Genomic DNA, 14,114 nt, shown 5'->3' with positions numbered 1-14,114 from the left:
CAGTTAGCTGGAGTAAAGAGGAACGAAACAAAGCCATTCCTTCTGCAGAGAAAGTAAGAAAAGGTTTAGTAAGGACAGAAAAAACTTAAATTGGCTTACATAAACCAAAACAGAAATGGAAAGGCCACTTACTTCTTCTGGGAATACTATATTAAAGCAAGATTCTCTAAAGGACTATTTATAGCCACCATTATTTTTTTTTTTTTTTTTTTTAACTGAAATCCAAAGATGTGCCTCATTTGCACTCTTATTTTAAAGACCTCATCCATAAAAGACACTAGTGGCTAGATATGCCAAGATGGCTAACAGGGAATTCAGAAATCATCTACCTGCATGATATATGAATAAAGCCTTTCACCAAAAGTTAGCCATGAAAAGCTCAAAGTCTCCATTCAGTTTCCATCAACTGATTTCTGTATCTTAGCATTGTCATTACCTAACCTGTTATCATTCTTATGAAAGGGTAATGTACATCTTATGCTCATGATAAAAACAAAATAAAGTAGATGTAGATTAGTCTTGCCTTTTTTGAAAACATCTTGCATGTATTGATATAAAACCACCCATGTTTATTCTAAACTTCAGCTAAATGTTATTCCAATGCTATTGAGGAAGCAAAACCACATTGATCCTGTATTAATAGGGCTGTGTACAAAGAAATGCTGTTTTACTAGAAACTGCCTTGGTAAGTCCTATGTACTTATTCTTTTACCAGTGGGGAAAAAAAAACCTAAACAACATAGTTTAAGAATTCATAGTCTACTGATGCCCACAGCCCAGCTCCCTTATATTCCCCCAAGCCTCAGCATTTTCCAGATCCTTCCATATTCCTCATTCCACTCCCATACCATTGTTTTTTCCCCAGTCTCCTAAATCTTCTTCCTTGGAGCTCTACCACACTGCACAACTTGCAGGCAAAAACCAGGGAGCCTGTACTATGCCTGGTACAGTCATGTACATGCCAACTGCCAGTGCTCAAATGGAAGGGATAAAGCTACAGCATAAGTTTTAAGGTTCCCCAAGGAAGGAGGGGATGCTTATTGGGGTCTTTTCTCAATTCTAATATTCACACAAATCTTGCAGAAGTGTTATAGTCCTGAGACACATCTATTAATTTTAGTTTAGCTGACCAACAGCTCAAAAGTTACTGGAATGTAGAGCCTGGAAACCACCAGTAGGTAGCATCATTGCTTAAGTGATGCATGTCAATCTATTTAGGAAACATGGCTATAAAGTTATCCAAGATACAGCACCCAGTTATTGATAAGCAAGATTAGATACGATTGTAAACAGGCTCCCTTTTGTAGCCTTAACATTCAGTTGTCGTAAAAAAGAAACCCAAAAATCAAGTGAAAGTGACTTTACACAATGTCAACATGAAAAGCTAAAATTACCTAAGGAGGAAACTGAGATTGGTTATTTTAAGAAACTTAATCACTAGTATTAAGAATTCCCTTTTCATGCCATTTTACCTTTCTAGTTAAATACATACAACATCAAGTGCTGTTTGAAAAGCAAATACAGCAGTGTAACAGTGTTTTTTGTTCGGCATTTGTTTTTTCAAAAATTCTGCAAAACTGAAAAAACCCTGATCCTTCTCCTTCCTCTCATTCATTTTTGACATGCTATTGCTCCCTTGGAGATCCACAGGTCTATTATATATGTGAGACAAGATCATAATCCCCTGTAATCAAAATGATTTCTCCAGAAAGGTATGTTAAATGGATTAAACCAAATGAGTGATAACTTCTGCACATGACTGTACTGTCTACACACACAATGTTGAAAGACTGAACACTCCAAATTAAAAATGTCAAACTTTTCTCTTCATGGAAATCTGACAGGTGGATAATAGACAGCATAAGCAGAAAATAAATTCTGTGTAAGCCTTGCATGATCTATAAAAGCCTTTACTGAATATTTACATAAGGTCTTAATTTTAAATATTAGATTTTCATTTAAAGTGTAAGTTGCATTGAGAGCAATGTATATAACAGGTTTTTCAAGATTAAAAAAGTGTGCTTATAATATACATAAAAAAACTTTAGTAAAACTGTAGTAATAAAGATCACACTGTAATTATGAATAAATGGTTTACATGAACTGAAATCCAGCATCTTAACAATGCACCTGCACTAGATAGGATAGGCTGTTGTTTGGAGTGCTATTTCAAATGGATGAGTTATATGCTTTAAAACATTTTTATAATGCTGATGACACTTTTTTATGATGCTGGATGACACTTTACATAGCACACATGTAAGCAGTATTCTCTCCTGAATAAGAATAAATACAATTTCTTTCAGGGCTGCAGATTTTTCTTCAAAATAATCCAGATCTCCAGTGTAATTAAGTTAATCATATTCACAATACTTGTGTGCTGATATGGTCTCTGCCACTGCAGTATTTCATAGTGTCTGAAGTCAGATTAAACAAACAAATCCATGAGCCATACAAAAAAAAGAAATTCACGTTCTTAGTGATGCACGGGCCTTGTCAAGTATTTCCTTCCTGATCTTTGGATAGTTTGGATGTGCTTCAAGAACCTGTCAAAAGACAAAACAACCCAAAAGTTCTGTGTCTAAAAGGAAAGAATACTGTGTTTACTTATCCCCCTCACCACTGAGTTTACACTCAAACTAAAATAACAACATGACAAGTTTGTTTTAAGAATTCATAAATATTTAACTGTGGCTAGAGAATACCATGTATGGAGGTCAAGAACAGCTTTATCAAAGACACTTTGCTTCCCTTTCATGCTGCCCTGTCACCTTGGTGCGAAAGATACAGGGGTCAAGGACTAAAGCCTCTGGGTGGCTTGAAATGCATGCATTCATAACAGTGACCTCTGGAGACATTTCCAAGGTTTTAAGTATACTTTCTGTGGAACAATAAACTGCTCTTATGTTTTCACTCTCTCAGGCTCTTTCTTACTATACTCTACCCACTGCATCTTCTTGCCCTTCAATTCCCTCCTTTCCCTTATCCTTCCATTCAATTTGTCCTTTCTAGTTACCTTTATTTCCCTCCAAAAGAGCAAATATAATTTATTTCATTATTAATACTAATAATTATTAATTCATAATGTTCACTCTGCTTCTGTAGTAGCAGCCCTTCCTCTTATTCTGCATCTGCTCTATTTATGTTTGGACCATACAAAGGTAATAGTGGAAGTTACTTTCTAACAGTGTCTTCTAATACTAACATTTGATTAACTTCTTCAGCTATACTTCTGCATGGATTTACCAAGTTGCAACCACAGGGCCAAAAGAAGGTGCTGCCATTTGAGTATGCTTTCACATATGATAGCCAGCCCCATTATCTCTTATTTACCAGTTCATTATCCTGGAACTCAGGATAAAGCAGATTATGTAAAGGATATTTAATTTAATCAAACTTATTAAATAGGGCGTCTTTCTGACATTAAGCCATGTATTTTAGAAATTTAAACTCAACAAAAAATAAAAAGGATCATTATGTAAAAGAATGTTGCTACAGTAGACAGGGTATTAAGTACATATTCTACCTTATGACAAACATCAATTGCATCAACATATCTCTTTCCTTTCAGGTAATTGAAAGCCAGCTTGTATCCTGCAAATAAAAGGGGAAAAAAGGAGATAATTTCAGTTTCTATATTGAATGATGAAGATATCACATTCAGATTCATTTTGGTCACCATATGTTTCTAAAGTTAGTATGTTTGTTTTCTAGTATTCTCTCATCTAAGCCTGTAGAGATCAAAATTTCTACTGAAAGTCACTTCAAGTAGTAAGTAAAAGTCCTTTACACACTGATAGCTATGTTTGAATCAAAAGGAGACATTATTCTGGAGAGCATGTGTTACTACAGACAATACATAGTGGTTGTCCTCTTTCAATCACTACGGTACCCCACAGAGTTTCTCACTGTGACCTGCAATACACTGTCCCTCTGTAAAGGCAACTCCATTATTAAAGGACAAAAGAAGAAAAAAAAAAAAATCAGGATAGCAATAACAAACTAGGGAATTAAAATGCTATTCTGTTCCACTGTCAGCAGACCACTGATAAAAAAAAGTCACATGGAATAGCTAAGTCGCATAGCAACATGTCAGGCTGATACTTTCAACATAAAAGGTATAGCTCAAGTGTATCAGCCTGGACAGTGATCAGGACTGAGGAAAAAAGGTTATAAGCAGGCAATTTCCAAAATTTGAAAATTTGGATCTTTCATTTATGAACTTATCCTCACTAGCAAATGAGTACAAGGGATCTGATACCAGTTTATACAGTTTTACTTGCCAGATGCAGTTTGTGCTGCTTTAACCATTTTAGTTTTAATGCATGACAATTCTTACAATGCTGTATGCAAAACTAGAAAACAATGTGCACATAGCACCTTGAAGATCATACTCTCACTTTTTGTATGCAAGATCGTTCCACAGTTTAATTTCATTAAGGCATTCTGCTGTCTAGACACCAAACGATTTTGTCATTTGTTCAATTCTTACCCTCTAGAGGGCTTCAAAATAGCAAAAGGAAAGTCTTGACCTATGTTCTCTACAAACTCAAGAAATCACACTTTTTTTACTATTAAAACTTCTTCTTTCTAATACGTTTTATTTGATCAACAACTGTAATATCTTAGCCAAGACATTCATGGGTCAGTCTACAGGAGCAGGAACAACTAGTAAAATTACTACAACGAAACTCATACTTAGGCATCTAGAGATTTTCCCATATAACCTAAGTCAGATTTCTATCAGTCATTTTTATTTCCGTTTTGACATCTGAGTCTTCCTTCTGCTTTGACCCTCCTGATTTTTTGACTCACAGTACATAGGGTAACATCTAGTTTTGGCAATCCATCCATGCATGTGCATTTTTATATCTTTAACTCTGTTATAAAAGATGGAGCTAAACCACAAAACATTTAGTTCCATTAATAAAACACTACTTTAATCTAACGATCATATTATATAAAATCATGAACTAAACCATTGCAGCATCCAGGAGTTAAAGAAACAAAATGTATGGCAGTTTATATGCATAGCAGTTACAATCTTGTTACAAAACCACTGTTTTTCCAGTTGATGCCAAAGTCTACCTCACCCTAACACTAAAAAAACCTAGGGCACAAAAAAACCCCACAGATTAAAGACTGCAAGAAGTATGTATTTTTGAGGGGCCATAAGCATAGCCCAAAACCTGGAACAGAATTTGCATAAACCACCCGCTTTGGGACCTAGAGACAGACTCTAGGTGTTGAGTAGGAAAGGGCATTTTATCCTATGTATCCATTTCATAAAGGATTTCCTACATTAAAATAGTCTAAAAATATGACAGTTTAGTGTAGACTTCAATTAACCATCCAAATTGGAATTTGAATAGTATCCCAAGTTTGCAGTTAACCATCTTTTTGAAACCACATACAAAGACATTTAAAGGATTTACTTTTAAAATCCTTACTCATGTATATAAAACCTTATCCATATAAATAGATAATTTGTCTGATTGATTTAATTATTTCATTTTGATAATGATCTGCCACCATCAGATATATATTGGGTATTATAAAAGGTTCTCTACTATAGACGGTACATACTGCCTTACTATAAATACATTACTAAAAGTGAATGCTGTACTTGCAGAGGAGTTGTTCACAATGAGCAAACTAAGACTGGTTTCAGACCAAACCTTGTACTAAAACAGTAAGCAGGAACTTCTGAAGTATCATAAAACTGTTACCTCTTGCCATGGGGGCTTTCTAAGTGACTGTTAAGTACATCTTTAAACATCTGTGGTTTTTATGTGAGGAAAGCCAGTGACTCTCTATACAGAAAATTAAAAGCAGTCTTTCCAGTAAAGGGTAGCTGTTTCAATTCCTACTGTAGTGCCTGAAATCATATGTATAGGTTATATATACATGCCTATTGTTGGATTAGTTTGGTTTCCATATTTCCATGCCATCTCGTAATTTATCGCTGCATCCTTATATGCTTGTTCCTTTTCCATTATGTATCCCATGTATTCGTAAGCCTTGCAGCATGACTGCAAAATATAAGTATTCATTCAAAATTTTACTTAGGTAAACTTAGATATAATAATACCAACAGCTTAATTGCTTAAATACTTCAAATATATACAACTAGAAAGCATAAGTGATACTTGTACTAACTTTGACGACAAGACAGTCTTGAATTAAAACATCTGTAATACAAATCAGTTATATGGAACTCAGTTACAGGGAATTCTGCACAGCGACTTCCTAAGTTACTCCGAGTCAAGTATAGAGTTCATCACAGAGGACACTGCAACTACTCCTTCAAAAATATTTAGAGCCTCCAGGAACCCTGTAGATACCTCTCTCAGTTAATAACCACCCTATGGCAGCCGCATTTCAAGTCCAGCTGGAAAGTGTTGCATCTTCCACAAATACTGTTTGTTTCACTTTTTCTTAAAAAGGTATTTTCATAGCCTTATTTTTGGAAACTGTTTTGCATTATAATTTTCCACTTAAAGCTAAAGACAGACACAAATATCCTGAAGAGAACACCAACCATTAAATATTTCATTTTATATAACTCCAAGTGGCAAGTTACAAGCATCTGAAAAACACATTCCAAAAACTATTAAGCACTAAATGAAAATACTAGCCTTGCTTATGTTACACATACATATAAATCAATTTAACTCTGTAATAAAAGTTATTATAAAAGATACAGTAATTAATAAAGAAATCTTATATTTCTTGCATAAAGCAGAAAAAAAATTATGAAAATAAGCAAAACTAACTACCGTATGGCCGTACTGTGAACACCTTATATTATCATCCTGCCAAAAGGTCAAATATTTGAGAGAAAAATGAAGCTTTTCTGAAAACGTGCACCTTGTTTACATAGGCAGAGCAAAGAAACGCTGATATATAAATTACATTCCATCTTTAACTTCACCATTTCCAGTTAGACTTCCAAAATCTACTGATGAAAAGCTTTCAAATCACAGCATACTGGGATAAGCAGTATGGGAATGCCTGGAAGATGACGATAAAAATACACTCCCCTGCTCATTTGTGACAAACAAAACAAAAAGTTCAAAATCAAGAAGAGTAATCAGTAAGAAACCCCAATTTCATAGAAACAATCTGCTCATTGGGATCTTGCTAACCAAACCTAAGTCTTTTAAAATCAAAACAAACCCATATTACAAGATACAAGGCTTTTATGAAATTTTCACTCGATATATTTACTTAAATTGTATATATAAATCCATGTCATTCAATTCTGACTGCTAAAAACAATCCTAAAAACTAATTCATATCAATAACATGTTTTCTCAATCTAATCAAATCTTCCATATTGGAGAATACCACGCAAAATATTGTCTTGTGAATTAACAAGAATTCTAAGATCTAAAATACCCAACATCTATTTGTATAGTACAATTCCTGCTTAGCTGCTTTGCATGCAAGTTGTAGAAAAGTCAGTATCTTTACCAGGCTGTTTTGTTAAGGAACCGGAGTTGCAGAGTTCTAATTTGCCATCCTCCTTCCTATCAAGCACAGCTTGTTTATGGGTCTCAAACTTTTTAGAAGAAAATGATTACTTGGCAGGCTAGTGTAGGCTATGTTTTTAGAGCTGCTTGAGAATTTCTGCAACAAAGTATCATTTGTGGTATATACCTGCTCAACAGGCCATCTATTCAAGATATGTCTTATTTTGGGAGATGACTCATGTTTATCCTCCATTTTTTTTGGTGGATTTTGCAACTTCCCTTGGCCATCTGGTCAAGTGTGTAACTGACCTTAAGGTAGAATTTTTTCTTAACTAAATTCAAACTCATTTTCTGTAAAAATGAAATTGAGTACATCCTATTTTAAGAGGCATCTGCAGAAGCACATAATACCATTATACCAAGAACTGTTGTAGTTGCCTCTTAATTTTATATTTAGAAATAAAAAGAGTACAAGTTCAGAAGAAGTCTACCTCTCAAAGAGGTTGCAGAAATGTGACTGAGTAATGAACCTTACCTTCTGTACTGATGAATTCAGAAAAAGAAATATACAGCATCAAGTCCTTTTCTAAACCAAATCCGTGCACTATAAACAGGATCCTGAACCTGCAGCATAATATCTATGGAAGACCAGCCTACTAGTTGTGCTTCATGTGAAGGAAAGTGAAGTGTATAGATAGAAAAATATGATCAGCAAAAAGGGACAAAAGGAAAAATCAGCACAAGAGCTAAGATCTGTGCCTGTTCCTATAGTCAAAGTAAGGTATTGAGCAGTTTGCCTGCTTAGAAACCCTGAGGTAAAAACCTTAGAGCTTGTCCACAAACAGTATCTTCACAGCAGAGGATTAATACTAGCATTAAAAAAGAAAATCCTGTATAGTAGTAGGCTTATGACCATAAATATTTAAAAACATGTTTTAAGATACGAAGGTAAGATCTCTTAATAAACAGAGCAAGTCTCTAAAATTTATATGGCTACATCTTCATCAGGTTTGTGAGACTCAGTAAAATGCATCTCTGATATTCCATAAACACCTTAAGCTTCTAGTGTCACCACAGCTAAAACTTGCATAACTTATAGAATATGAATTAAAATGACTAAGCAGCATTCACAGGTTTGTTTACTACCCTCCAGTGTGAAGCTGCTGGTTTCATGGCTTGTTTTGGTCTACTTCTCCTTAGTAAGTGAAATACCAGGTAATTGGAAAGAGAAATACATTTCAAAATCATGTTTCAGAGGAAAACTAAACGTTTAGATGAATTAAAATAGAAGGTTACTAAGGTTACTTCTAATGTGCAGTCACTTACCCTGTTATGACGAAGGCATCGTTTTAATAATTCACCCGCCATATCATATTTTGCAGATTGAATATATATATCTGCAAGCAGAAGCCAGCTCTTTTCAAACTCCTCTGCATCAATGGGATTCCAGCTCATTTTTGAAATGCGTTTTAACTGATTTCTGGCTCGTGGAGTCTGTTTCAAGATCATGTAGGCTGTGGCCATTCCCAAAAGTGCTGGTATATGATCCTTCTGCAGTAAAAAGCATAGTGACTGCTTGGTGCTTTTTTATTTTGCTTTTAACCTTTTTTTTTTTTTTAATAAGACTTTCACCAGGTATCTGAAAACTAAACCAAGAGCTAAATCTCAGGAAATAAAGATAGAACATCCAATCTTACAAACATGTTTTCCATCTAGTGATATGATCATTTCTGTAAGACTAATAATAATGATAAACACAACGTTAAATAATTAAGAGGTTAAATATAAGTTTGGGCTCAAAACAATCTTCTTCAGGCTCAGGAAACATTGAAAGCATCTGCAGGTATTTCATCTCAACAAGAAGCATTCCGATACCATGAAGATCTATCCTTTTGATACACAAATAAATACTTCAGATAGAAACTGAACTCACTTGAAGTTATAATACAAGTTATAATATTTTCTACTTTTAGAAGTACCTGTCAAATGTCAATAACAGAGACACCGATTCCTATTATTAGGTGTACGGCTCCTAATAATGTAAGTCTAAACTGCCTGTATCCAAAAGCTATGTATAATGAACAGGATTCTTAAAAGCCACCGTTTTATGCAAGAGCCTCAAGCAAGCAGTAAGCAGTGCAGGAGCCTGTGTGATTTTTAAAATCGTGCCTTTATTAGCACGGGGTATAGATAAGAATGGGGCTCATATCCCAAAACTGCTTCCTAAATGCAGAGAGTAGTTCTATCAGCAGCTAATGTAAAAGCTTCTTTCTCAGTGTTCCTGGCTCACTATTGGTATTCTGCCTCTACACCTCTTTGTAGAGTTGTGCTGTAAATAGGCTTGTCATAGTGGGTTAAAAAAAAAATGCCCCTACCAAAAGCCCCTCTTGCACATAATGATCAGCTTATCTCCCCTCTCCCTCAATAGTCACACCTAGCATGGATCAATAACCTCAGGCACTTTAACCTTCTGTCACGTTAGTCTTTCAAAATGGAGCTCAGCAGAAGAGAGGCGACCATTTTTCCTATAATAGCCAAGGCAAGAGCACTTACCTAGAAGTTACCCAAAGAGGGAATCGACTCAGTTCTCTCAGTCTGAAGAGATTAAAACTGTGTATTTTATGCAACCCTGGAGAGAAGACTAAATAGACTGGAGCATTCTTCCTGCTGGAACTGTGTCACCATGTGAAAAACATTCAAGATTCACAGGACCTCAGATCAATTCTGAGCAGGAATGGGAAGCCAGTACTGGAGGCAGAGGGACACCTTGTTTGTGATTCTCAGAACTGCCTTACACACAAGATAAGCTTGTATACTCAGCTCAGCCAAGGAGCAGCGTAGCACACAGTCAATGGGTAGTAGTAACTTAAGTTTTTCTTGGCATTCTGATGAACTAAATGCATCTACACATGCTTAAATAAAATATGTTGAAAGGTGCTGGTAACAAGAGTATCTGTTATTAATCCTAAAGCTAATGACTACAAGTAGCTATAAAATAAGATTTCCATCATAAGGATGAATTTTAAGCAGATGGATAATCTTGCCCTGGAATCTAAATTCTGTCAAATTGCCATGAAGTACATGAAGGCAGCTTATATTTGTTTTTGCTTACAGAATGAAGGTTCTGTACAGACTTATATCATCAGACACTCTGCTGGCAAGACTGAGGATTAAAAACCAAACCCAGCAACTCGGACCAAATAGCCTATTCACATTTCAGTAACTGGCAATATTAGCATATAGTTGAGTTATAAATTTGCAATCCAATTGAAAACTTCCAAAAGATGGTGTTATTTCAGCATGTTTTTTTTTTTAATTTTATATAAAATATTCTCTAATAGGAAAAAAAAAATCCTTAGAACTAATAGCACTAACACATGCCACTATTCCTGAATACAAATTGTGATACTAGTTAAAAAAAACAAAGTACTAAGTGTGAAAGAGAAGACTGAGGAAGTGAGACAGGTTACTAACCTCAGCAACTACTATTTCAGTGAAAGTGCTCAGTGCTCGTTCAACACTTGATTTTTGTTTGGTTGCCATGAGACAATAATTTTCCATGATCCGCAGTTGAATGTGACCCTGAATGGTCTGAGGCTTGAGTTCCTTCAGAAGATTTTCTGCTGTTCTTACAGCCAGCTGCACAGACTCCTGCTTCTCTGTTGAATTACTGTTATCAGAAAGAAAGTGTTCGTAAAAGCTTATTTTTTTAATATACACCAAATTAATTACAAGTTAGTACTGATTCCATGCTAAAGGCATGCCATTTTGTACAAGATGGCTCTGTTATATAGGCATTCTACATTGATTCTCTTCCGTAACAGCAGTTTCAACCTAAGAAGCTGTTTTTAACACTGCAAGTGACCAGGGTTCCAGATAAAGTCTTCAATATTTTCTGCTTGAAACCAACTTACACTAGGATGGTCTCTCGCAATATAGTAAATAGAATATTCAAACCATTAGATGAGCTCAGAAGTTGTAGCAATTTAAATTAAGGCACATTATTAAGGGGTGGCAGACAAAGGGTATGACAGAAGAACCGAAGCAATATTTATTTCATTCACTTACCCTATGTCAGCATCCAGATTTTCAAAGACTTCACCACCCACAGTTTCATTATCTGGGTTCAAACAAATTTCAATCATGTTGTAGACTGCATTCTGTCCCCAGTCACTGTCCTTTCGAGCTTTATTAAAATGTCGGAGTGCATCATTAGGTTCACCTGTATACCTAGACAGATAATTAAAATATTTAAAGCTGGGAAAGTAAAATTCGCTGCCCCAAATACCACAAAGAAACCCAAGTATTTGAAAAACAGATGACGCACTTGCACACACTGATAATGCAGGGTTTGAACAGCATGCATACTATTGCAAGGAACTTGGTTTTGCATATTAAAAACAGTCTGGTAAATTCTAAAATTTGAAAATAAGTAACGTTATATTATTGAACCAGCAAGAATATCCCTTTTAACAAGCAGGAAAAATGAAAGATGTATGTGAGACAGATAAAATAACTTCCTTTTCAAGAGAAGCTCATTGGAAAGTATTTCAGAAGAGACAAGGAGAGCTTTCCTAAAATCCTAGCACCTTAAATAATTAGGAAAGTAGTGCTATATTACTTATCACACGTTTGAATGATAATGGATAACAAGAAAATTAATTCAAATATGTACTACATAATCAAATAAACCTTATCTTATTATATTTGCAAGTACCAAAGATACAGTCCTTTGCAGTAGTGAAAGCCTGGTTCAAGCTTTGTTCTGGAAGAATGCTTTTCAGCCATTAAAAGAAATCTTGGGACTTCTTCTAGCTTCCCAGCTCTTCTTAACAGATCAATTAATCGTGAAAGGGTTGCATAGTTATCTAAATATACAAATAATTAGGACATTGTCATTCCAGTTATTTGCTGTACGAATAGCTCAAAAAATAGTGAGCCTGCCCTGTTTTTTCACATACAAAAATGATATATTGTGTAATACATAAGGCATATTACATAGTAACCACAGATACAAGAATGAAGATACCAAGTCATACTGACAATACTTCTAAAAAAAAAACTGTATAAAGATAAGGATAGTTGTAGTTCAGTTTGAAAAGCATTCAAACAAAAACATTTGTTGTACTCTCACGACTTCTTTCACAAAGTCCACTAGAAAGTTTTACATTCATTATAGTATTATTTTAATAGATTTTAGTAGCTTTCTCTCTGGTCATAATTTCCAAATTGCTAAAAGAAACTTAGTCCTGTCCAAGATAAGTTTCCTTTATTAGTCTTAAAATAAAATGCTAGCTTTGTATTCATGCACTGGGTATCTTAAACACAAGAGAAAGTGCTTTACAGTTACAAGTAAATAACACCCTAGCTATATTTGGCATGAGGTAAACAATGCACATCACACTGCAAAGTAAATTACTGTAACTACTAGAAATAATTTTCACATCGTCCCCTACGAGAAATAATTTTCACATCTTCCCCTACAATAACTTTACATTTTTTACACAGTAGTGGTCTTTGGTTTTAGTATCCATTACACTATAAATAGCACATTTCTTTTTAATCAAAGTATTTTTTAGATATTTATCCCTCTCTCTCATTAGAACTATGTATCAGAAAGAATTAAAAATATCACTGCTTAATATTCACCTGGCTTGCGTTCTAGGAGCTGCTGGAAATGAAAGACAGCTTGTTCATAATCTTGCTTCCTGAACATGAGATCAGCCATCATCTACGATATTGACCAATTTAGAGAAAGCAAAACAAAACATTATGAATTGTGGTTTATAATGAACCCTAGTTTTTAAAGTAGGGAACTGAAACTATAGCTTTCGAGTGCTGCAGGAATTGCACAAGTAGTAAACAGAGTTGGGTTTTTCATTACTCTCTGGAAAATAAACTCTATATACAGACACACAGGATAATAATGAGCAGGTAGAGGCTCATATCTCAATTTTTCACTTAAGGTAGAAATTAAAAGAGAATAAGACACTTTGATGTACCTTTCAAATATGTTTGTTTTTACTTGTATAGTTTTACTCCTAATTTTATTTCCCATAAATGCAGGTTAAGCATATAGAAAAGCAAAGTTAATTTAAAGTTAGGAAAAAGAAAGATGATAGCCCACTTCAGCAGCGGAAGTAAAACAAATTATTTCATTTCAGTTTCTCTCTACTGAGAGGTAGCTAATAATATATGTTATTAAATCTACTCTTCAAGAGTGCCATTACCCCTGTCCTTGCACCATACTAGGATAAATTCCAGGTGTTAGACTGCTGTGAGAAAATAAATTATTCCCGTCTTAAAATCATTTTGCTCCTAATGTGTTAAAGCGAAAGTTGCTCAGTCTATTGAGCTGTCTTTTAAGCCAAGAAGTATACAAATCCTGTACAGAGAATCTGTAGCTGTGATTAAAAATGGTTAAGTAGGAATATGATTAACTGTGATTGTATAAGTTGTAAAACCACCTTAAGTACACAGTTCTTTTCTTCTGGAAGTTTTTTTAGATACTTGCATTAATATTACTGTGCTGGAAAAATAACTTCTTCCCTCACCATTAGTCAATTGTTAATAGAACATGCATTAACCCATGCTTTAGTCAATCTTACAACTACTACTTTTTCCTCTACTAGTACTTTT

The 14,114-nt window shown here is 34.7% G+C and overlaps 1 protein-coding gene across 7 annotated transcripts in view; it reads right to left on the bottom strand.

Moving 5' to 3' along the window:
- Positions 1-1,035: 1,035 nt before the first annotated feature.
- Positions 1,036-14,114, bottom strand: part of TTC21B (tetratricopeptide repeat domain 21B) — a 44,763-nt gene continuing 31,684 nt past the window's right edge. For 4 of the 7 annotated variants that reach the window (XM_075511328.1, XM_075511329.1, XM_075511331.1 and 1 more), the window contains 8 exons: positions 13,125-13,206; positions 12,193-12,343; positions 11,544-11,705; positions 10,950-11,145; positions 8,802-9,026; positions 5,912-6,032; positions 3,527-3,594; positions 1,037-2,546 (listed from right to left, as the gene is read on the bottom strand). In XM_075511328.1, coding sequence (XP_075367443.1) covers positions 2,469-2,546; positions 3,527-3,594; positions 5,912-6,032; positions 8,802-9,026; positions 10,950-11,145; positions 11,544-11,705; positions 12,193-12,343; positions 13,125-13,206 — 1,083 coding nt within the window. In that variant the 3' untranslated portion in view covers positions 1,037-2,468. Of the gene's footprint in view, positions 2,547-3,526; positions 3,595-5,911; positions 6,033-8,010; positions 8,141-8,801; positions 9,027-10,949; positions 11,146-11,543; positions 11,706-12,192; positions 12,344-13,124; positions 13,207-14,114 lie in introns of those variants that run through there. The other 3 variants (XM_075511332.1, XR_012777004.1, XM_075511333.1) reach the window with 3 other exon arrangements.

This window comes from Mycteria americana, chromosome 9 (assembly GCF_035582795.1).
Source record: "Mycteria americana isolate JAX WOST 10 ecotype Jacksonville Zoo and Gardens chromosome 9, USCA_MyAme_1.0, whole genome shotgun sequence".
Classification (NCBI taxonomy): Eukaryota; Metazoa; Chordata; class Aves; order Ciconiiformes; family Ciconiidae; genus Mycteria; species Mycteria americana.
Note: the sequence above shows the minus strand (reverse complement) of the source record. Positions and strands in the feature narration are given on the sequence as shown.